A 24,416-nucleotide genomic window follows, 5' to 3' on the forward strand; every position below is an offset into this window, starting at 1 on the left:
AAACAAACAACTGCTGTCAGTTTTCTCGTGATTACTACCTGTATAAAATCATTATTTCTATTTCTCTCTCTCTATCTCTTTGTAAAAACAAAGATAACAATATGTAGTATTATTTTTTAGCAATGGAATCCCACGGGTAATATAAATCTTTAACATGGAGTCTAACGCTAAAATTATACGTATACTTAATAATTTAAAAAATAATTTTTATTAAAAATCGTGTAAAAATATCTTACAGTTATTCTGTTTGTTTTAACGTCGAGTCTACCAGTGAGAGGTTTTGCGTTTTCAAAAGACTTAGCTTGTTCACAAATTTCAGGATCATGAAGAACCTGTAAATTAATAAGAAAGTTATCTCGAAAGTTTATTCTGTTGATAAAATTGACTTCTCTATTTATCTAATACTCTGTACCGTCATAACAATGTGACTGATGTCAGGAAATATACTCCAGCACTGCACCAACGTGCGGTAGTCGAGATGCAATAAAATACAATTGGTTGATGTAACTACTGTGTAAACCTGTACAAATTAAGTTTAATTAAAAAAAAAAAACATGGTTATAACTTTGACCTAAAGAATGTAGTTTCTTTATCAGGTAATATCAACTCCTCTACAAATGTTTGATTTAGTATTTCTAATGACAATTGAATCAAGTCATCTTTCTAACAAAATCAGTCCAATGAGATTTTAGTGAAATATAAACGTAGATTGGTAAGATCTTACTTTTGGCAGTCCATAGAGCATCTCGAATACACCGAACTTACTCCCAGGACCACCATTGTTAACTGTCACTCCTTTATAACTTATCACTTTGCAATGACCCTAAAATGGAAAAGGAAAGGATGGGAAGGGGTAGTGGATTTGACGGGAAAGGGGACGCATAGGAAGAGGATAGGATAGGCTCCGAGCCCCACAGTGGGGACGCATAATGGACTGATGATGACTTTGAATGTACATATATTAGGGTGGCCCAAAAAAATAAAATTTTTGTTTTTTTCGATTCTCGTGTGAAAATATGTGAGTTTACTATGTTTTAAGAACCTCCACCAAAGGACAGGTTAAAAAAAAAAATTCTTAAAAGGTCGCTCAGAATTTTTGAAAAATTCCAAAATTGCCAAAAATCAGATTTTTTTTTGTTTTAATTTTTTTTTCTCGTCATGTCATCTTTTTAAGTGTAAAATAATATAAGGATTCTGAAAATTTGACGTCAAAATTTTATTTTCTAAAGGTCGCTCCGAATTTTTATAAATTTCCAAGGTAAATACTTTATATCTTTTTAAAAGAGAAATTTATAAAAATTCGGAGCGACCTTTAGAAAATAAAATTTTGACGTCAAATTTTCAGAATCCTTATATTATTTTACACTTAAAAAGATGGCATGACGAGAAAAAAAATTAAAACAAAAAAAAAAATCTGATTTTGGGCAATTTTGGAATTTTTCAAAAATTCTGAGCGACCTTTTAAGAATTTTTTTTAACCTGTCCTTTGGTGGAGGTTCTTAAAACATAGTAAACTCACATGTTTTCACACGAGAATCGAAAAAAACAAAAATTTTATTTTTTTGGGCCACCCTAATATATATATATTAAATATTAAATATATTAAATATATTAAAAGTTCAAAACTAACTTTCGATAAAATATACATATCTCTGCCAATATCTCCTGCATGTTGTACGATTTCGTTATCAGGTAGTACAATAGTTTTGATCTTTGCTGCTACCGTTTGTAAAAAATCATGACTGGATTCCTGGAATATGTTTAATACTTATAATAATCGCGATACATTTTTGTTTTTAATTGTTATTGAGATTGTATGTAAGCCATTGGCAAACACATCACACGCAAACAAAATACTTAGAAATCTCAAATACAAAAACGAGAGGGATGTCATATGTTTTTGTAAAAGTTATTCAATATAAGAAACTCAAGTGTACGTATTTATACCAGCTATTTATTTATTTATTTAATTAGCTATTGATAATAAATAGTTCTATTGTGTTTTTTAATTAAATTTGTTTACAAAATAACTTTTGTAACATACTTGAAACAATGTGCAGCATAACAATGTGTCTACCATTTCTACAGACAATATTTCTTGTTGTAAATTTGGCGATATATCTTTGAAAATTTCATCCACTGACACAGCGCTGTTGTAATACCTGTAAAATACTTTAAACTTAAAATTAATTCAAACGTAATGTTAAAGTTCAAATTTTAATTTTGATATATTCAGTAAAAATTATTACCATTGCACACAAAAGAACTTTTTAACCCGAGCTTTAATTTTGCTGCTCACGTGATTCACAGATAGAAAATAAAATAACTCACGCATTGATTCCTGTCAAAATATAAACTCAATTAGTCTTTATAACCGTGGGTTTCCAGTGGTGGAAAATATGTACAAATATCTATAATCATTCCTATTTTTTTAAAGAATATGAGAGGTACGACAATATGTGCTTCTGTACAGGTGTTTAAGCAGTGAAAATCCACGGTAATGAAATCAATGAATTGTGTGATTAGTTACGTTACCTTGAATTTTAATTTTCTTTGTGTAAGCAGTAAATAAATGCTACAAACTTTAGCTATGTAAAAACAACCTAAGTAGGATCCGGCGATAAGCAATAGAGTTACCTGAAAACACGTTTACTCCTGAATTGCATTGTTTATGTATTAAAATAAAAATCGAGACTTTAAATCATGTTTTTTTTAGAATTTACTAGCTGTCGCCCGCGAATCCATTCGTGTGAAATTAAAAAAATAAAACGTAATAAGAAGCTTATGTGTTCTTCCAGGCTATGTATGTTCTTCATCAACATTCAGTGAGCCGTTTCAGAGATAATTCAAACAAACATCCATCCATCCATCCATCCACCTAAACATTCGTATTTATAATATTAGCAAGATTTTAATTACTTTTATATTTTTTATTGAAATAGTTCTAATACTCGTGTTTATTTTTATTTTGTATTATCCATTACAGTATAATGTCTTGTACGTACAAATATAAGATCCCTCATTCCTGGAGCTAAGTCCGAAGTCCCACTGCCTGTGAAAATTGATGTCCCGAAGTCTAGTGCGGTTATTATAGGTTTTTCGTGCTTAGCATCGTTTGTGACGAAGATTTTTGTCTCCCAATAGATCAATTGAGCCATCCATGAACTCTGGATAAAGTTCGTTTGGATATAATATGTCATAACAATTAGAAAATAGTAAAATATATACCCACTTTTATGCACAATTTCTTAGGACAAGCAATAAGGTATAGCAGACATCCTGACCAGTAACAGGAGATCATGATTAGTAGACCGTACTTTAATAAGCAAATAAGCTGTGGAAAAATTAATTGTTAATATTTATTGATCACTTTGTAAGGGTGCGTCCAGATCTGATGCATACGCGGCATATTTGCCAGATCTGAACACACCCTTACTTACCGTTCAGGGGACAATCAATCTTAACTTCTTAGAAATAAAGATACTAATAAGATTAATTATACACTTGTTTACGTGTTTTTGACTTGATTACGTCGTGCGTAAGTTTTAGCATTGGGTGAAATAAATAACTGTGAAGAAGAAATAGATATTGTTTTTAAATAAAATATCTTACCCTAACGCTAACGTTAAAGTTATTTTCCCATTTAGACAGATAGCTCCAAATGTGCCAAACTTGAAGAATAGGCAGCATAACCACTAACTGACTTAAAATTGATTCCCTTTTTGGATCAAGAGTATCGGTAAATATATGCAAAGGAAATATCGATAGAATATCTAAGTAAAAACCTATATTCGCCATCTTTACTTCAGCTATGTCTTTCACTGTGTCTTTTATTGTATTCTGAAAATATCAAATTGACAGATATCTTTATTCGATCATATCATCTTACTAATATTATAAATGAAAATGTTTAGATGAATGGATGTTTGTTTGAAGATATCTCCGGAACGGCTCAACTGATCTTGATGACATTTAAGGAAGTACACATAGGCTACTTATTAACTTTTATAATGCCGTGCGGAGGGAGTCGCGGGCCTGTCACCCGTTAAGTATAATAATAATTTTAAACTCATTGTACTCAGGTGAATCCCTAAAAAACATACCTTATCGACAACAGCTGTAGTAAGCTGTATGTAAATATTTAATAACAAAGCAGTAAACACAACTGTAGTCTTCACTTTCTCCCAATTGTTCTCATGGCTTCGAATCGCCAAGTACGGTGACATTATGCACACATATAAGATAGTAAAAAAATGAGCTATATCAAACATTAATGTCTGAAAATATAAATTTAAATTAATATTACATTTTTAAATGCAAGCAAAATTAGGAAACTAAATTTTTGTCGACATACAAAATCAGTATTGGGCTCGAGGATCCATGGAAATTTAGATTTAAGGCAAATTGTTGGTTCGTCCATCGTAGTGACGTTCTCAGAAATTTGATAAAGCTCCAGGTACTCCGTTGTAAACTTTCTTTGACGAACGTTATTTTCATCTAGAACGGAATTAAATGATTGAATTGAATTCTGTGAAATTGATTTACTTTTCGTTCGATTTTTAATTTTAGTTGTTTAAATTACTAAAACTAAAACTTATAAATAATTACCTCTATAATATAAATGAGAATCATCAACGAATGTAGAATCTTCCTCTTCAAGACCCGATAAATGCTCTTTGAATACTTTCATAGGTCTATAGCGTGTTCTAATAAGTCTCGAATCACCCTTATCATAATTTGTTATTGCTTCCTTAAAATAAAATTATGTATAAATACTGATAATTACATTAGTATAATTGAAGGACTGTAATTGACGCATTCATTTGTCAAGAAATGTTATTATTTTAAGTTATCGTAGGGTAGTTTTTAATCATCAAAGTAAATCTAGTAAGTCAGTTTTTAATTTTTAAATACAAAATTTAATTACTTGTCTCCGCCTTGAATTTGAAAGTCGATTTTCAACTTTGTCCCTTATTTCTTTTAGTTTAACTGGATTTTCGTTCATTGCTCTTAAAAATTCTGTTCGACGTAGCACCTTTTTATAATCAAAATGTATAATATTATTACAAGGATCATCTAACACTTACAAAAGCGTGATTTAATAAACAATTTTATTTACCTGTATTTCTACGTAAGTCGCAGCTTTTATAGTTACTTTCGCCGGTATGGAATAAAATAAACATATCTCTCCAAGAACCTACGAAAGTCCGAATCGTAAAAGCGGATTTATTATAAAAAATAAAATTGATAAAATTGAATCATAGAGCTAACTTTCACTCTCAAAGTCGGTAATGGCCACTAGGCATCCTTTAGGATAGATTTTGTTTGATGTTTACACTTAAAGTCACTTAAAGTCACTTAAAGTTATTAATTAATTATATACGGCAGTTATTTAATTAACTAACGGTTCCTTCTTTAAAAGCGATCATTGGACTTTCATCGTCTTCATCAGACAATAACTCCACGACTCCCTTCTTTATCCATATCATTCCACCTTTCACTACGCCTTGACACCAGATTTGCTGACCGCTTAAATATATCTCGTGTCTCATTAATAGGGAAACTTGACGCATAAATGCTTCATCTATAAAATACTCTTTACATTGTAATTTTATATTCTACTTAATATACGTGTCAGATTCTTCCTGGTACAGTAAAAATACTTTTGGGTTTTAGTAAAATTACTATTGATAAATGATCTATGATGAACTAAGTTCCCACGCCTAAGCGAGTACGACCGTACCTTCCTTTTCCCGAAGAGACTTGGGCAATTTTAAAACCCTCGTAACTTTGTTGTTGATTGAGTTTTTTCGAACAGATATTAAATCAATTTGTATTATTAGTATAGAAATTAAAATATAAAATGTAACATACCACAATCATTAAAAATCATTGTATCATGGAAGTGTCCAACGTTAATATCAAATATAAGTTCCATCTGTAAGGAAATCGGTAACTGGCGAAAGTAACTAGAGCTTAAGATACCGTCTTTCATTTTCCAAAGCTGAGTCTTATATCTCTCAGTCTGTTCAGTTAGAGTAGTTGAGGCTCCGCGCAATTTTAAATAGTTTATCATGTGGTGATACTGAAAAAAATTACAAAATCTATCATTAAATAAAATTACGAGTACTACACACTTCACTTCGGTACTCTGTAATTTGCAAATTATTTGATATTTCCAATTTTTTTCTCGTAACCATTCCAACTAACTTAGCTCTACAATTAGGTTACAAGGCTTTCCCTAACCATTTCATTCGATCCGACATTTGACAACAAAAGTGTATGTCGGATTTATCCTACGATGACGCGATAGAATGTGGTCAACATACGCTAGTGACGCTTCAGATTATAGATTTCTACTCACTCTATCTACGAACGTAAACCATCGTCGTTGTTTCAGAACCATTTCCCATGTTAGGTTTCCAATGAATTGATAACGCAGAAAAACGCAACCGAAAAGCATTAAAAATGATGTAAGCAATTTTTCACTTGGACTCTGAAATAATACACAAATAATATAAAAATAAGACTCGAAAAGAGATGTTTTATATACTAAAGTAATTAATTATATTTAAAAGAAATATAGATTTATTTACTGGTCTAAATAAGTACTTTTCTCCTTACCAATGGAAAAGAATCACCAAATATCACATTAAATAACCGACAAGTACAATAATACCAGCAAGGTCCGTAACTGAAACATACCAAGAAATATAACTTTAACATCATATTGAGTTATCTTTTTTGTATCGCAATAGTTAAGTAATGAATTTGTAATTTACATGTCCTGGATTCAAGTTCTTTGGAACTGTCAGATTATGTACTTCAATGCTTTGGTATGTTTTCCGTATAAAGTTCATTGACCTATATTTATTACGAGCTGTCGCTCGCGAATTCTGTGCCAAATTTCATCAAGATACGTTGAGCCGTTCCGGAGATACCTTCAAATAAACATCCATCCATCCATCTAAATATTCGCATTTATAATATTAGTAAGATACAGCTAGACTTACCTATTAAATTGTAACTTTTTTCTATTAACATGTTCCGGATAGCCGAGCTTATGCCATTCCTTGATATCGGATCGTCTAACATGCATCGAGTACCACAAGCACGTGCTGACGTGCGATAACAAGATCACCGATAACACATGTTCCATAATGTATATTTTCATACGAGAGCTTCGCATCTAGCACATAATTACATTATATTTTAATATGTAAAATGAAGCCATTAAAAGCACTTTAAAGATTCTAAGAGAAGGTAGAAAAAAATTGAATAATTTTTATCACCAGCAATGATTACAGAAAATAAAGCTTGATAACATCACAAAGAAATAATAAAGCAATAACAAGAAATCTGATATAATGATCACAAGAAAAGTAACACCATAGCACTGAAAAAAAATGTAATACATTTTATACAATTTGATATGATTTGTATATTATTATAAAGAAATCGTCGAAATCGAAAGAAATCGTCCAGAAAATAATGACCTTAATGAATTATAGTCATAAGTATTAGAATACTACGTTTATTCATTTATTCATGAGTATATAAGGGTATATAAGTATAGTATATAAATACTCACACTTACAGTTTCTTTGATATTTGTGAACAGAACATACATTCTATAAATTCTTCCAACGCCTAACCAACTGCCAATCATTGCTAAGTATTTATAATTTGGATTGTATTTAACTGGAAATAATAAATTCGTACTAACTTGAATTTAATTGATTCTCTGACACATTCAGAATCTTTAAGTGGTCACCAAGGTTGCAAGCCCTTGATATATCTCACAATAAACAAGTGTGGTTTTCTGAGCACAAAATCTCCATTTAAAACATATTGTTTGTTTTATACAGAGATTTTGAACTCACAAACCCACAGTCAGTGACCATTTAATCATTTTAATTAAAGGAATTATTTGATAATGAATTTTATGAATAAGTTTACTTACAAATAATTGACATTGGCGCTAAAGATATGACGTCATATAACAGCATGACGTAGTTTCTTTTATATACTCTCATATGCAGCCTGACTATAGGCCAAAAGGCGTGAAGTAGATGTAAAATGACGTCAACCGTGAATAAAACTTCAGCTATGATAAGTGTAGCTTCTAATATCAATAACGACTTCTCCAAATAATACGCGACTAGTAGATGAATGATAAATTTATAAATAATCAGTACCAGAGTAAATACCTGTAAATATTACTTTGTTTTTAGTAAGAAGTCTTATTCTGCAATTTCAGATTAGATAGTCATGATAAGTAGCATGTGACTGTGTTCCCACTGCCAAAACATCTATATACAAAACATATTGTTATCTCGGCGTTTTCTAAGAAAATAAGGGAGAAAACAGTATGTTTCTGTATGTTTTTTTTATTAGTATAAAAATATGGTACTCATAAATAGCTGATAGATGAGCTTTTTGTTGCTGAAAAATCATTTTAAAGTAATATGGGGTATAGTAGAAAAGCAGTTAAATTTATTCGAAAACAAAAAAATATTTTCTTTTCTTCTACTATTTGTAAAGATAAAACACAATACCTGCCATGACAAATTCCAAGGAAGATCGAGCATAAACCTTGTAACGATGCCAATTCGACCATTCCATAAACACTTACCCTTGAACTTTGTTGATTTTATTTTGGTATGATTTAAACTCATATGACTCATTGCCGTATTTGCATTTAGGGAAAGCGTTCTGAAGCAAAACTAAATTATTTTAAACCATTTATTTATCTATGCTATTGAAGAAGCCTGTGATGTGTATGTTTTACTTTTGTGCCGTTTTTACTACAAATTTCAATCTATCAATTTTGATATTGATTCGGTTCCTACTTATTCAATTACCGAAAATGTTATTCTCACCCAGTTCCGATAGTTCCTAAAGATGGTTCGCTAAAACTCTTCTGCATAATGGTATCTTAAAAAAATGATTATTTAATTTGTAAATGTACGTGGAAACATCAGCCGTAACCTAATAGAGTATACTATAATCTAGTAGGATCGTTATTCGTTTTACATGAAAATAATTTTTAATTAACAACACTCATTAAAAACTTTTTTCTTATTTATAGGTATACGCCGATTGCTGTGTTCTGAGTCTAGAATATTACACTTGAATCATGAAATACCTACAACATTCAAAACATACCTATTTTGTTTTTTAGCCGACTTCTAAAAGAAGGAGGTTATCAGTTCGATTATATTTTTTTTTTTAGTTGTATTGAATCAATTGAAGTATTATTGAATACACAAATAATTTTTACTCTTCTATAAGAATAGAAGATAAAGTTAAATAATATCGTTGTCAAAATATCTAAAATCCAAACGGATGAATAGCGCTTGAACTGTGAAGGCTGCAAACGGTTCGGTACAAAGCGGATTAACGTAAGCCGTAGCGCAGAGTGCGACCAGTCAGATATGCATGACCTACTTCTACTGCACGTATATGGTTACATGTTTTGATACTTTAACTTCTCATTTTTGGAACAATATTTATGTGAATAGTTCAACATCAAGCCTCAAGGCGAAGCAATCCAAGTCGATGATGAAAGATTTCGGATAAGTCTACGTGAGTCTATCTACGTTTTATAATTTTGTTTGAAATTTATACTCAGATTTTGTTTCCTACATTTTCATTAATGTTTAAATACAAAACGACCGTAACTCTTCAGAATATAATGGACATTGTATATCCAGTTCTTCTTATAATGATCATTTAATCTGAGGAGACATTGTTTATTTAAAGTACATTTTTACTTATTTATAAAATTTTCAAAAGTAAATTACTTTTTATCAACCCTTACAATGGCTCGTTAGCTTAGCGGTAAGAGCAACTATTTCCAAATAGTGGTCGGGGGTTCAAATCCCTCACGAGCTAAAAAAAGTGTTTTTTATCATTTAATTCTTATAATAACTTTATTACACCATAATAACCTAACAACTAAGCAGTAAATCATTGCAGACGAAACAAAAGATAAACTAAACAAACTCGTTATTTTGAGAAAATAATATGAAACATCTAAGAATTAGACATAAGTATGAAATTACAGGAAACATCTAGTAAGGTCGGTGTAACAATTAATAAAAACTAGTAACAACTAGTACATATTAGATGTGTTAGTACAGCTAGGTATAATATAAACTACATTATTTGAACAATGCAATTGAAAGCTAACTAAAGAGTGGCTTATTCACAAAGATCTCATCGACTTTACCTCGCAACGCTTTGTTCTTCTAATTAGCGGTGTTACCGTTTCCTTTTTGTTTGCCTTATGTGCTGTACTACGTTTAAACCCTTTTAAAGCGCTACGAAAATGTTCCACAGTATACTTTGTGTAGCCAAGCCGTGTTAGTTTAGTAATACCTATTGTAATTAAACTTATAGGGAACTTACTCAGATAAAACAGAATGCTTTGTTTGATTTCCAGGAAGGTCGAGGTTACATATGCATATGCGTTACTTATTTTTTACGCTGTAAATTGTAACTTCAGTCTTTATATAGTAACTTGATTTTTTATAAAATATGCAAGATTTTTATATTGCTTAAGTATAAATGGAGTATCTGCTACTGATAAAAATTGGACGAGTGGTCTCAATCAATTTTTATTAGGAAAACAACATAACATTTTGTTACTTAATCTCTGTACATTTCATACAATCTAGTAGCTAAAATGTAGTCGAAGTTGTGTGCAAATTAGTATAATTAAAAACTTTTGGTTTAAGAAAAAAAAATTGGTGAGCAAAAGCACTACCACCGCTATGAGATGGATATCCCATGTCATAGTGGTGGTCGTGGCTTTGCTCCGGGCCGCTGAGCCACCAAGCTGTATGGCTTCCTATTGATAAATTGACAACATATCAAAACCTTACACCATTCTAATTGCTATATAATTATTGTACTCATCGCCTTAGTAAATATTAGAACAAGATTATCTAATTAAAAAGTAATTAAATTTACCCTCTTGTACCACAGTATTGTATAAATTCATAAAAGATGGCGCTTCAATAAATTTACAGAGACTTGATGAAAGATAACATTCAAGATAAATAACATGAATTAAGTTTTATGTTATGGAATATTAATAGTTATATTAATAGCGTTTTTTTTGTTAACAGACTCTTAATTAAGTAAACTTATTTAATGCTATTTTAGGTTATGGAATCATTTTCGACGAATTTCAATATTTTCCCTTTTTTGTGTATCTAATTGCAAATAAATTAAAACACTTTTTATATTCTGAGTTATTGTTTTGAAAAGGTATTTACAATTGTTTTGTTTATAATGTATTATATTAGTTAAAAACAGTGCCATCTCTTATTCATACTTAAAGCACGCTGAAGTGAAAATCGGTTCCGCATAACAAAGAATAAAATGTTTTTCTTCTTAATTTACGTGGTTAAAATCTCTAAAATAATCTTGATAATATCTGTAGAAACACGTAAAAATAATATTTTATAGTATTAACAAACCATCGAAGGATTAATGTTTGGTTATGTAAACGCAACTAAGGGGATGAGGGTGATAAATTGATTGGGGTGAGTATAGAGACTGGAGGTTGATAGCAGCGTATTTATACAAATCATATACTCAGATATACTATGTACTCGTAATAATAATGAACATCGGATCGAAAACAATCCGCTAATTTCAGATAATCTTAAATCTTTATCCCTTAAACTTTGTAGCATTTTCCTTAAAAGTTCTGGAAAGTCAAAAGATGTTTCAAATATAAAAAGACGCAACAGCTACTAATAGTAGTGTTTCATTCGACTTTACTTGAGTTACAGTGAAAGATTTACTTTTAATTTTGAGATAAAAATTAAAAGTCAACAAGCACAATTTTTCTTCGTTCATCAAAAATAAAAGGCTGAGCTTGTTGAGACATCCATTAATCAACGCGTCTCATCTTAAACGATGGTGCTCTGGCAAGTGTTTGCTGAATTTCAAAAGAAAAGCAGATGTGAAGTTATTTTTAAATTACAAAGATTATAACTTACTGCTGTACTCAGAGTGATGAAACGGTCGCTAAGGGAGTTCCTACGTATAGAATTAATGTGAGAAATCTATACCGAGGACTGCTTAATTAACAGTAAACAAATTTGAATGTGGTGTTTTTTTTATTGTGTAAGATGGCAAACAAGCAAGCGGCCACCTAAATTTGCCAAAATTGCGAAGTGACTGCTGTCCGTAGACATATGCATATACATATATAATGCCTACCTTTAATCAACGGAGGAGGCGGCGTATAAATAGAAGATATTTTGATTATTCTTATGTTACGCGTAATCAACGCTAAGAACGCTCCTTCGCCAAATCCATCTCCCCTTCCCATCTAATAAGCGCTAGCTATTTTAATATAAAAAGGGTGGTAAGTGGAAGACAAAAATTAAGCCTCTGGCGTGCACACTTATTAATCGAATTGTTTCCACTTCACGCCTGTCTTCAGTTTGGTGGTATTGGACCGGTCTAGGCGGTCCATTCGTGCAACAGATGTTGTTGCTGGTTTCTACCACTGTAAGTAGATCATAACAAAAACGTTTAAAATAAAGAAAAACGGAATACATTTTTTTATTATTTTATTTATTAACAAGAATATAGCACCCTTACAGAATATGACTTCTGGCCTCCCAGGGTAGGGTTGGCGACAGACAGGTGGCCGGCTGTAAAAACTTAAGCCAAAACTTTAAGGTTTATAAAACCTTGTGTGTCGACCCCACGTGAGTGGGAAAAGGCCGGGAAATGATAACAGAATATGACTTCTGTACAAAATTCTGGAATATATCCACATTTAATCATCATATCATACGGGTTTATCAAACCTTACATCAAAAGCGTTCCCGCATTAAAAGATAGCTGCAGTCGAAAATTTAATATTATAAAAGGTTTGCAATTTTCGAAAGTGTAAGGTTTAATGTTAGTGAAAACTTTATCTACAGAGTGCCGAGTTTGAATAATAATCTTAATGCATCTTGTGTTTGCCTGCTCTGTATTTTTAAATAGTGTGTTTAGGTTTACGTATCATGTTTTATGTTTTCAAAATTATACATTGCCGAACTTAAAAACTATTGTAGTTTATTAGTTTTTGAGTTAATCCTTTTACTCATAAACCTCTAAACTATTTACCGAGGTTATTAGGATATGTTGTGAGTATTTTTCACATATAAAATATTATCTTACTTAGTAATATTGTGATAGTTTTAATCGATGTGTTGATTCGAAGCTAGCATATAAAATGAACGTAGGCCGGTCAACAATTCAAAATAAATAGTCACTGGTATTATTAATCCGGTAGCGGGAAAACCATTATCTGGGATTTATAGCACTCCAAAAGGCTGCAGTGCTTTGCAAAATATCATATCAGAGTTAGCTTTAACGATACATGATAAATATGATGTTCAACTACAACGAAAGTTTCCATATAAATACGTGAATCTTACTAATATTATAAATGCGAGTGTTTAGATGGATGGATGTTTGTTTGAAGGTATCTCCGAAACGGCTCAACTGAGCTTGATAAATTAGGCACAAATGTAGAACATAGTTTGGAAGAACACATAGACTACTAATTATCTTTTTTTTAATACCGTGCGGACGGACTCGCGGGCGACAACTAGTATTTTTATAAAACAAAAACTTTTTGACACATTGTTACATTAATTACCTAATTGTTTTATGCAAATTATATGACGATATTTTATATTATAAAATGATGATACATAATGGTTAAAGTTATTGTCATTATGGTGGCATAAATTCCTTGCTTTGGCTCCATTGCAGTAGAATTAATAGCTGCCGCAGTTTGTATTGCATGGACGAACAATTTTAATTCAGTCATTAATTTAGTTTAACGGCGTACGCACAGCCAGCGCGATTACATGACTATATCTTCAAAAATGTGTTTGACTGGGAATTAGATGATTTTACTTAGTTACTTTTAAATTATCAATAGTTCATTTATTTAAATCTATATATATAAAAGAAAGTCGTGTTAGTTACACTATTTATAACTCAAGAACGGCTGAATCGATTTGACTGAAAATTGGTGGGCAGGTAGCTTAGAACCAGGAAACGGGCATAGGATAATTTTTACCCCGTTTTCTATATTTTATTCCACGCGGACGGAGTCGCGGGTAAAAGCTAGTTTTATATAAGTAAAGGCGCTATTATTTTCTTCAATGTGTCTAAAAACAAATGCCATGTGTTTATTTAAAACATTCGATTAGCATTTGTTTTGTATTTATCGCGTTAAAATTTTTGCGTGTGTTTTCTAAGAGATAAGGAAATATTATCTTACGCCATCTTTTGTCTGCAACGATAATGTACTACAACGTATAAAAGAAAATTTTATACACAATTTGTAGATGTTTGTTTCAGTACATTTTGAAAAGATAATGTAAATATTTTTATACCAATACTAATGTTAATTATACTATGCAAGAGCTCGTTAGCTCAGCGGTTAGAGCGCCCATTTAATATAATTAAAAAGTGGTGGTCGAGGGTTCAAATCCCTCACGAGCTGTCTTTTTTCGTCCTTTGTACGGAAAGATTAATAAACGGTTGAAACTTTAATCTTACTAATATTATAAATTAGCTTGTCTTTGATTTTTTATAAAAAAATCCGCAATCACTTAGTTGCCAACCTATTATAAGACTAGCTGTCGCCCGCGACTCCGTCCGCGCGCAGTTAAAAAATGGGGGGGGGGGTTATGAAAAATAGATGTTGGCCGATTCTTAGACCTACTGAATATACTCACAAAATTTCATGAGAATCGGTCAAGCCGTTACGGAGGAGTACGGGAACGAAAACTGTGACACGAGAATTTTATATATTAGATAGATGCGAATATTTAGATGAATGGATGCATCTTTGTTTGAAGGTATTTCCGAAACGGCTCAACGGATCTTATTGAAATTTGACACAGATGTAGAACATAGTCTGGAAGAACACATAGGCTACTCAATACATTTTTTTTAAATTCCGCGCGTACGGAGTCGCGGGCGACAACTAGTAACTAAATTGTCTAAAGTCAAGGAAATTTAAGTCTATTATATACATATTGCAAAGATTTGTTTGATTTGGCATGTTTTATTTTAACTGCATTTATTCCAGACTAGGAAATTAACCGTGAATTTAAGGATTACTTAAGCATATTATTTACAAATGTCATTTATTTAAGTATAACTTTGGCTCTATTAACATTTAACGCAGATATTGTTGATAATATGTTATATGACGTATTACACTGAAATAATATTTTATCGTTTATCTTTGGATTACCTCATCCATAACATGCTATCTATTACTATTACAGTTCATTTGTTTTGATAAGCTTATCTTAGCAATTACCAATCAGAAAACAAATTATTTTTTCATCAGGCGTTTAATAAATATGGCCGATAACTTAAGATGACTAAGGAAATATTCGTAAAGTTGATTTTGCTTATAGAATATTTAAAAAACGCGATGTATGAAACAGCAGAACATAACAAGTATTAAACATTATCAATATGATGTTATTATTAAAAATACTAATCGGATAAAAAAAATCTTCTACATCTAAAAATGATGAAACTTCCATACAACTTTTTATTCTCCCTTTTAACCCCTGACAACCTTTTTTTCGTATTAAAAAAAAGCCTATGACCTTTCTTAGGCTACAGACTATCTGTATACCAAGGTTCATTTAAATCGGTTCAGTCGTTTTGGCGCGAAAGCGCGATAGGCAGAGTTTCTTTCGCATCTATAATATTAGTAAGATAGACCGACAAGGGTATCTGAACCGGTGGGCGAAGTCAAATTAAATTGCAGCTTACTAGCGTTCTCTGTCAACGTCAAAAAATGTCACCTTCTCTTTGTAGCTCTCATGTCGTTTTTTTCTTTTTTGTCATTATCAGAACCACCGCAATAGTAGCGCCTCTCTCACCGGTTCAGACAGAATTGTTTGAAGGATAAACTGTATTTGTTAAATGTTTTAATTCATTGCAGCGTCAAATAGAAAACAGAGTAGGATCGAGTAGCGCCGAATGTAGCCTAATAAATCCACCTTGAATAATAGCGGTCCTAACTTCCCGGCCGCAAATTAATGGCTTCGTCTGATTGTTCTATCTGAAATTTTGTCAACGATTTTTATTTTAATTGTTTAACAGAGACACGAAAATTTTATTAACTAAACGTAAATAATGAAGAAAGTAAAAAAAAAGAAATGTTTATTTTTTTGTTCTCTTGTTTAATTGTTAATAAAAATTTTGAAGCTAAATTCAAAATCTACTAGTCTTCTAGTTATTTAAAAAAAAAAAAATTGGACCCATCTGCAAGCTCTTCCTTTCGATTAAAATATTTTTTATCAAAATCGGACCACCAGGGGCGGAGTTTCGCGGTAACACACATAAAAAAAATTATAACCTCCTTCTTTTAGAAGTCGGCTAACATATACAAAGGACATGTCAATAATAAAAAAAACTATATATCAACTTTAAAATTTAAAAAATCAAGATTAAAAAATTAATAACTAACATTGGTGTATAACTTAAAATATTAAACATAATGTTATCGGAAACCTTGGTAACATACAATTCCTAATGAATGTATAGATATCCAATGCTATTATGGAAAAGTATCAGATTATTTAATACAAACATATCCAGGGTAAAATATTAATTTTAAAAATTATAGACATTTTCTAGGAATTGTATACAATTTCGGATTACATATTTCATTAATATACATTAAATAAAGTACTAATACCAGACGTGGAAAATGCTGATTGTGATTAATAACGATATATTTACAATTTTGTTGTCATGGTTACATAGTTCATTAACGAAATTATTCTTTACTAAATTATGCTGTGTTACTGTGTTTCATTTATTATTATTAATACCTTGGCTATTGTTTGACGTTTCATATTGTATTTCTTAAAAACGTTTTGTAGCGTCGTAATGAAAATTCTGAAGTCTTTCCGTTTTTTATTTATCATAGGAAATGTCTTACTTTTATTTCGAAATCTATCTTTCATGAGTCGAAGAAATCGTTGTTTTGTTTACTTTGTAATTTCATTGGATGTATTACTTGGTATCGGTTACATCGGTATATGTATTTATTTCAAAATGTATTTTCGCTTCGCTGATATTATATTCGTGAACCTTTTGTTAATTAATTCCACGTTAATTATTTTTTTATCGTGTTACCATGCAGAAAATTTTAAAAAGATGTTAACGTTTTTGGAATCGAACAATGACTTTATTAATAAAGACGATATTTATTTAAAGAATTATGAAACGAAGAACATAATATTCACAGTAGCTCTGATCGCGTATATGGTAATGAAAATAACACTGACAATGTTTCATACAAAATACTCTAGTTTTGATAATGGATTACCTTTTTATGTCAATATGATTGTAAAATTATATTATGTATTTTCGGATTTTCGCTATGTTTACGAATATATATTTATGTGTGCAATATTGTATAAGTTTTCGGAACAATTGGAAAGTGTAATAAGATCGATTGTTAAACATAAACGTTTCGTAGCGCCTAACTTTCAGCTTACGACTACTCGACCAAATGAATTTGTATGTAAACAGTACGTAGAAAAGATATCAGAATGGTTTCAGGTATTAACACACGTTACGGAAGCTATAAGGCTATTTAAAACTATTTTCGGTCTTCAGGTATTGCGTTATTATGATATTTGATGATGTTTTTGTTACCGTGGGCTTCTACTGCCAAAACTCCAATATTAATAATCACAAAAATAGCAAAGTTGCATCGGCAGTGAAACTCACGTTTAGTTCTTATTTAATATTTTGTAATTAATTTTAGCTGGGCGTGATGTTAACATCGGGGACGTTTTACATCAGTTTATTTCTTTACGATGTAGCATCTTTAAGTATCAAGGTGAGTATGATGAAGACTATGGCATATAGAGATCGGCGACATGACACGGGTCGCTGACAGTTTATTATATTGTCGTCATCAACCGTCCTCGTCGCATTCTGTTTGTCAAGATCGTCGTGAGAAAAGTCGCAGCAATTTTCAAGATGGCGGAGCAAATGTCTACACTTGACGTGTATGTAGTTGCAGTCGTCTGACGACTGGCGTCGACGATTTAACGTTGTGTGTATGGAGCGCGCGTAATGCGATACTCGCGGTACAAGGAGAAAAAAATAGTTTAGAATATTTTAGTTGTCTTGTGTACGAAGGAGCCGCTTTGACGGGATGGTAGCTGATGCACGCGGAAACGTTATAGGCTACGTTTTTTAAATGCTGTGATGATGAAGTCGCGGGCTACCGCTAGTTTATAATATATTAAGTAAGATGTGACAAGTACCTTTACTTAGTACTTACATATTTTATGTTTCAGCATGACTACGAAAATGTGACTATCGTGATGTCTATTTTGCGGCTTGTCGTTACTATTTTTTTGGTGTTCGTTTTATCCAGAGCCGGGCAAAGACTTCTTAATAATGTACAACATTTGAGACGTCGTATTGGAAAAATTTATATTTTATCATTAGTTGGTATGTATGTATGTCAAAATAAAGTCAAACTAGTGCTACCTGTCTGTATTCTGTTAATGTAATATATGTAATATATATGTAATATACGTAATCTAATATGTAAAGTTCTCGTGTCACAGTTTTCGTTCCCGTACTCCTCCGAAACGGCTTAACCGATTCTCATGAAATTTTGTGAGCATATTGAGCAGGTCTGAGAATCGGCCAACATCTATTTTTCATAACCACCCCCCCCCCATTTTTTTTGGCAGTTAAATATGGTAGGAATTTTGCACCTATCTTGGTACTACATTTCCATAGAACTGGCATATAGTTACTCGTCGACTTCGAGTACGCTTTACTAGGCGTTAAGACGTTTTACGTATTTCCTAGATGCCGCACTTCCAGTCTAGATATATTTTGGTCTAATTATCCAGCATTTTCATGCAATTTGTTTCAGATGAGAAGTTCCATGAGGCAACAAAAGACATCCTGGAGTATATTTCGAGTGGTCAGATGAGGATTCAAGCTTTCGGCTCTATAGATGTGGACATGCGGTTGCTGCCTACATTTATAATGGTCATTACTTCGTACACAATACTTGCTTTACAATTTAATAACGTACTGTAAAAATCTTATTGACTTGATGTCTTAATAAGTATCAATGTAATTTTATGCGGATTATCCAATCACTTAAATGCACGTGTTTACTTAGTGAGTTATTCCTATTCACTTAAAGATTCTATATCCCTAGATGATTCGTAAATCAACTTTTAAATATTAAATATTCTATTTTGTAAGGTGTCTAACTGGCTTTAGAATATGATTAAGTGTTCATATTATGTTTTAAATCTGATTCATCTGTTTTAAAGCGATCCGTTGTGTGTTTGTCTTCTATTTGACTACTTGCACTCCAGTATTTAAATGTGAAAAACCGAGTTCGACTTGTTGTTAGTCTTTTTTCAAAAAATATTGTGGCACTGGAAAATCCTGGACTCGAAGGAAATTCATTTTGGGTCTGTTAAAAAATTAAATTACTTAATTTATCAAGTAAATCAATCGAAAACTTATATTACTCGTATTCAAAAACAAAAGGGAAACTCGACAAGCTAACAATTTTAAATATCCAATTAATCGATAAATATTTGTGATTTTGAAACTAAAATTCTTATTGTAATTTGTATATAGAACAACAATCACATTTTCAATAAGTCCTTTGTTTATATCAATTTAATGGAATGGAAATATTTCGTTATTGTTCATTTTTTACATAAAAAGAGTTCAAGTATCCTGTTCCATATATTTGGAGATTTTAGTTCCTGCTAAAATATAATATAATAATTTATTTAACTAGAACAAATCCATAAACCAAGCACTGATTTTCAATAAAGACTACATAAAATTTGAATAATTTGTTTTTAATTTTCTATGCCTCGATTGTTGTACCTAAAAAGCGAATGAAATGTCTGAAGTTTAGCAAAAATGGAACAAGATAAAATTATAGTTTCAATCTTTAATAAAAGAGACTCTACTAAACTAATTGGCTATCAAGGATTTTTTTTATAAGAGAAGGAGGCAAACGAGCAGCGGGAACACCAAGTTGTTCATCGACGTCCATTCACATCTGCAATACTAGAGGAATCGTAGATGCGTTGCCGGCCTTTGAGATGGTGATACGATTTAAACCAAAGTTGTACCTAAAACATAAAGAATATCTCATAACTGTGGATTTCCATTGTCAACACACTTGTATAAAACATACTTTCTTACCCCTCGCTCTCTTAGAAAAAAAAGAGATTACAAAGCTAATGTTTCGGTAGTGGAATTTTAAGGTATCGTAGATCAATTTACTTATTTTGTCAAATCAAAGTTACAGTTGATATAATGAATATAAGGGAACATACCCATACTACGTGACCTATTTTTTAAGATTTTTCGACCCCTCCCTCCCCTCGGTGACCATTCGTAGTATATGCCAAGACCCCCCTCCCCCTTTAGTTTTCACGTAGTAATTCATAATTATGATTTTTAATCATTTCACAGGCAAAAATTGAAAAAAAAAATAATTTGACTCATACTCGTCTTTATTGCATAAGACTGCATGCATACTTAAATTACTAGTGAATTATGTATTATGAAAAAGAATAACATTTGTGAAAACATATTGCTATACAGTATGTAACTTACAGTAACTTAATTTACGAACACAACAATTATTTTCTGTTTAATCACATTAATATTCATCTCATACGTCTTCAACAAATACATTGCCAGCATCAATCCACTTGGATACATCGTTGATTAAGGGGGCAGTCATATCAAAAGTTTCTTCAGTCTTGGCTATTTCTTGTTCGTCGATGGTCTCGACGTCTAACAACTCCACGCTTTCTTCCAAAACACATAAAACTTCTTGTAGCCTCCTGGATAGAATCCGCAGAGGTCGCACGCGAGACAGGTTGTCCACTGCACCACCATGCACCAACTGTGAGTTTACAAAGCGCTAAACACCGCGCTATATTCGAATATAGGTCGAAAAAATACGAGATTTCTCTCATTAAAATCGACTACGTGACAAAAAGCTGAACCACCCCCCCCCCTCCCGTGACTGACCGTAGTATTTTAAAGACTCCGCCCCCCCCTAAACGGGTCTCACTCCGCTACAGACTGTTGAGGCGAACGGACGTGTTCGCTCGCCGCACATCTGTCGCTCCGCCCGACATTACGTTAAGCAATCCGCACCTGCGCGCGCCATAAAAGGTGCCGCCGTCCTTTGTTCGCGAGCCGATTGTGTCGGCGCAATTTTTATTGCGCCCGCCTTCTGGTAAGCGCTAATCCTAGTTTCTAGGTAGAACGTCGTAACGTCTATTGTTCCGCTAAGGAACTATTATTGCTCTGCCATCTGGCAAGCCATCTGGTTTCTTGGGATAGCGACGTCATTGTTTCCGACTTCGGGAACTGCGTGAAAGAAATTGTGAAGTGCAGTTTTCACTGCGCTGAGCAATATCTTAATAACCGCAATTTTGAGAAAGGCTAGAGGATACCTAACGGTGATAACGAAGCTAGTCAGGCAGCCCCGTTCGCCTGCGTTTCCCCTTCAGGGAACCGCGTAATTCGGAAGGGACCTCCATCATTGGCCTTGGGTAGTGCCCTAGTCAACGTTGGTCCACGCTTGGCCCTTTAGAGCCCACGGGAAGCTTTAGTTAGACCTAAGTACACACCCGAGTGCACAATAAGATCGGCACTCGGACACACTAGGGCTACACGTAGTAGGCACACATCCTCCCTGCTTAACCCAGCAGGGAGGGAGCTAGGGATACACACCCCGGCATCCCACCGGGAGATTACATTTAGAATAGGTACGGTCCACCATAAGTCCAAATGGCGGACCACAGTCTAGTAGCTGTCCTGGACTTTCTGAGGACAAAATTCCCTGATGTATTTATGGCACTTAATGCCTCGTTAACAGCCGCGGAATCCCAGGCCCGCGCAGGGCCATCCACTTCAGACTCGACGTCTAGTGATGCGTCACTATCGAATAGTGACGCCGAAGACATGGAGCTTGACTCTCCTCTATCGCCCGAAAACCCCGAAGATGCAGGCGGTCTTTTCACGGAAGTGAAAAACAAGAAAAAGCGCAAGAAGCGCTCCTCCCCCACACCTTCGTCGGCATCATCATCCTCCCCATCTCCGGTGCCTCAGAAGGCACCGCGTCCACACTCCCAGGTCGAATCCGGACCCTTACAGCCGGTACCCATCCCATCCCTCATGACCATCCCAGTCGCGCCGCCCAAAACTGCTCCCGTAAAGCCCGCTACTCAGCCACCGTCGGCTGTCCGTCCGGTCCCCCCCGCAGCCCGCGCGCTGTTTGATAAAAAACCTCCGCCCATATATATCCAAGCACAGGACAAGTGGCCAATGATCCAATCGGCCATATCCAACAAGTTCAAGGTCGTCGCTTCAGCGACAGCCCAAGGAATCAGAATGCAACTGGAGACCGCCGAGGCCTTCAGATACGTAACCCGATTCCTCCAAGAAAAAGAGGTTTATTATCACACGTACACGCTCGCCGACGAGCGTATCCTTAGAGTGGTGGTCAAACGCATCCCTAAGGAAATCCCGGTAGAAGACATAGTCCAGTCCCTCAAGGATCAAAAATATCCAGTAATAAGCGTCTTCCGCATGACAAATAGGCGTACAAAATCGCCTATGGACTTGGTACAGGTACATCTAGACCTGTCGCCCGAAGGGAAGGCCATTTTTGACGTTAAGTCAATCTGTGGTCTTAGCGGGCTCATAGTTGAACCGCCACGCAAGAATGGCCTACCCGGACAGTGCCACAAATGCCAGTTGTACGGGCATTCTGCCCGCAACTGCTTCGCCCGCCCTAGGTGCGTTAAGTGCTTAGGCGATCATGTTTTGCGGGCGGCGCTGGGATTCTTTTTAAAAAAAGGAAACCCAAAACTTTTCCACACACTTTTTAATTAAAAACTTGGATGGTCTCCGAATCCGGGTTGTCACCTCGAGCTCTAGCAATCGACTAAATTATTTAAATAAATTACTTATAAAGAAAGCTATATCTGCTGATGGCAGATATTGCACAATAATTACAACAATGGAAAACTTCGTCTTCAATATAATGCTGATTAATCAATACTTCCATATTGTGAAGGGTTATAACAGCTCCCCCTTTTTGACGAAGCTTTATCCATTTAAGATGAAGCGAAGTAGAATTAGAATTGGAATTAGAATTAGAATCGCGAATTAGGAGACCATTGAAAATAGAAATAACATACAAAAATTGAACATCATTAAAAATAGAAAATTAGAAATTGGACAATATTAAACATAAGACATAGTAAAAATAACTTAGAAATAACAATACAATGTTGTTATAATCAAAAATAGTAGAATTATAATTAAACACTTGATATAGTAAATGTAGTAAAAATTCTTAAAAATAGTAATTGAACAAAATGTCCATAATTCAAAAATAGTAGAACTAGCAATTAAACACATTGATATAGTAAATATAGTAATCATTCTTGAAAATAGTAGTTGAATAAAATATTCACAATTCAAAAATAGTAGAACTAGAAATTAAACATAATTGATATAGTAAATGTAGTAAAAATTCTTGAAAATAGTAATTGAATAAAATGTTTACAATTCAAAAATAGTAGAACTAGTAATTAAACATAATTAAACAAATGATATAGAAATTATTAATTAATCTTAGAAATAGTAAGTGCACAAAATTAGTAACATTCAATTACTTAAAAGTTTATATTTCTTTTTGACATTGTCAGATTTTTACTTAGATTAGAATTACATGATTTGTAGTTTATAACTGGCAGAGATTTAGTAGATTTCTCATCGTCGGATGTAGAAATATCTGTCATTTCTATGACATTTGACAACTTATTACTTTGTTTAGTTGATTTTTTATTATGGCATTGATTGAATATTTGTATGCAACAACCAACACTGCTGTGACGACTTTGTTTGTAACATTTATACAATTTGAAACAAATATAGAAAATTAAACAAACAATAAAGATATAAGTAAATGTAGAATAATATGAGACATATTTAATAAAATGAGATTCGTTTTGTACATTATTTAACTCTTTCTCTAAATCATCCATTTGGTGATTTGCATATTTTAATGAGTCTAGATTAATTTTGCTTAAAGATATAGGAGTAAGATATGGTAATGATTTATTGAATATGTCTTTCTTACAACAATCATCAATAGTTATATCAAAATTTATGTCTAAAGGAGACGATATTTTAACAGAAATTGAGCTATCTGGCATCAACTGAATAGTCTTGGAAAAACCAATACAGTTATCGGTGATTTTGACTATTCCCGTTCCGATTAACGAGTGATCACTAAT

The 24,416-nt window shown here is 32.9% G+C and overlaps 1 protein-coding gene across 1 annotated transcript in view; it reads right to left on the minus strand.

Annotated features, from left to right (window-relative positions):
• The window catches only part of LOC106717994, a 33,212-nt gene extending 11,973 nt beyond the window's left edge, over positions 1 to 21,239 (minus strand). Inside the window, exons 1-24 of the mRNA XM_045679805.1 lie at positions 21,185 to 21,239; positions 20,771 to 20,982; positions 7,964 to 8,210; positions 7,598 to 7,701; positions 7,014 to 7,189; positions 6,625 to 6,694; positions 6,365 to 6,496; positions 5,875 to 6,085; positions 5,406 to 5,584; positions 5,120 to 5,197; positions 4,928 to 5,035; positions 4,609 to 4,750; positions 4,355 to 4,497; positions 4,104 to 4,277; positions 3,613 to 3,840; positions 3,233 to 3,334; positions 3,006 to 3,167; positions 2,536 to 2,637; positions 2,250 to 2,341; positions 2,045 to 2,162; positions 1,631 to 1,750; positions 725 to 823; positions 413 to 520; positions 237 to 332 (exon numbers count right to left, since the gene is read on the minus strand). Coding sequence (XP_045535761.1) covers positions 237 to 332; positions 413 to 520; positions 725 to 823; positions 1,631 to 1,750; positions 2,045 to 2,162; positions 2,250 to 2,341; positions 2,536 to 2,637; positions 3,006 to 3,167; positions 3,233 to 3,334; positions 3,613 to 3,840; positions 4,104 to 4,277; positions 4,355 to 4,497; positions 4,609 to 4,750; positions 4,928 to 5,035; positions 5,120 to 5,197; positions 5,406 to 5,584; positions 5,875 to 6,085; positions 6,365 to 6,496; positions 6,625 to 6,694; positions 7,014 to 7,189; positions 7,598 to 7,701; positions 7,964 to 8,210; positions 20,771 to 20,982; positions 21,185 to 21,239 — 3,258 coding nt within the window. The remainder of the gene's footprint in view (positions 1 to 236; positions 333 to 412; positions 521 to 724; positions 824 to 1,630; positions 1,751 to 2,044; positions 2,163 to 2,249; positions 2,342 to 2,535; positions 2,638 to 3,005; positions 3,168 to 3,232; positions 3,335 to 3,612; positions 3,841 to 4,103; positions 4,278 to 4,354; positions 4,498 to 4,608; positions 4,751 to 4,927; positions 5,036 to 5,119; positions 5,198 to 5,405; positions 5,585 to 5,874; positions 6,086 to 6,364; positions 6,497 to 6,624; positions 6,695 to 7,013; positions 7,190 to 7,597; positions 7,702 to 7,963; positions 8,211 to 20,770; positions 20,983 to 21,184) is intronic.
• Positions 21,240 to 24,416: the final 3,177 nt, after the last annotated feature.

This window comes from Papilio machaon, chromosome 10 (assembly GCF_912999745.1).
Source record: "Papilio machaon chromosome 10, ilPapMach1.1, whole genome shotgun sequence".
Taxonomy (NCBI): Eukaryota; Metazoa; Arthropoda; class Insecta; order Lepidoptera; family Papilionidae; genus Papilio; species Papilio machaon.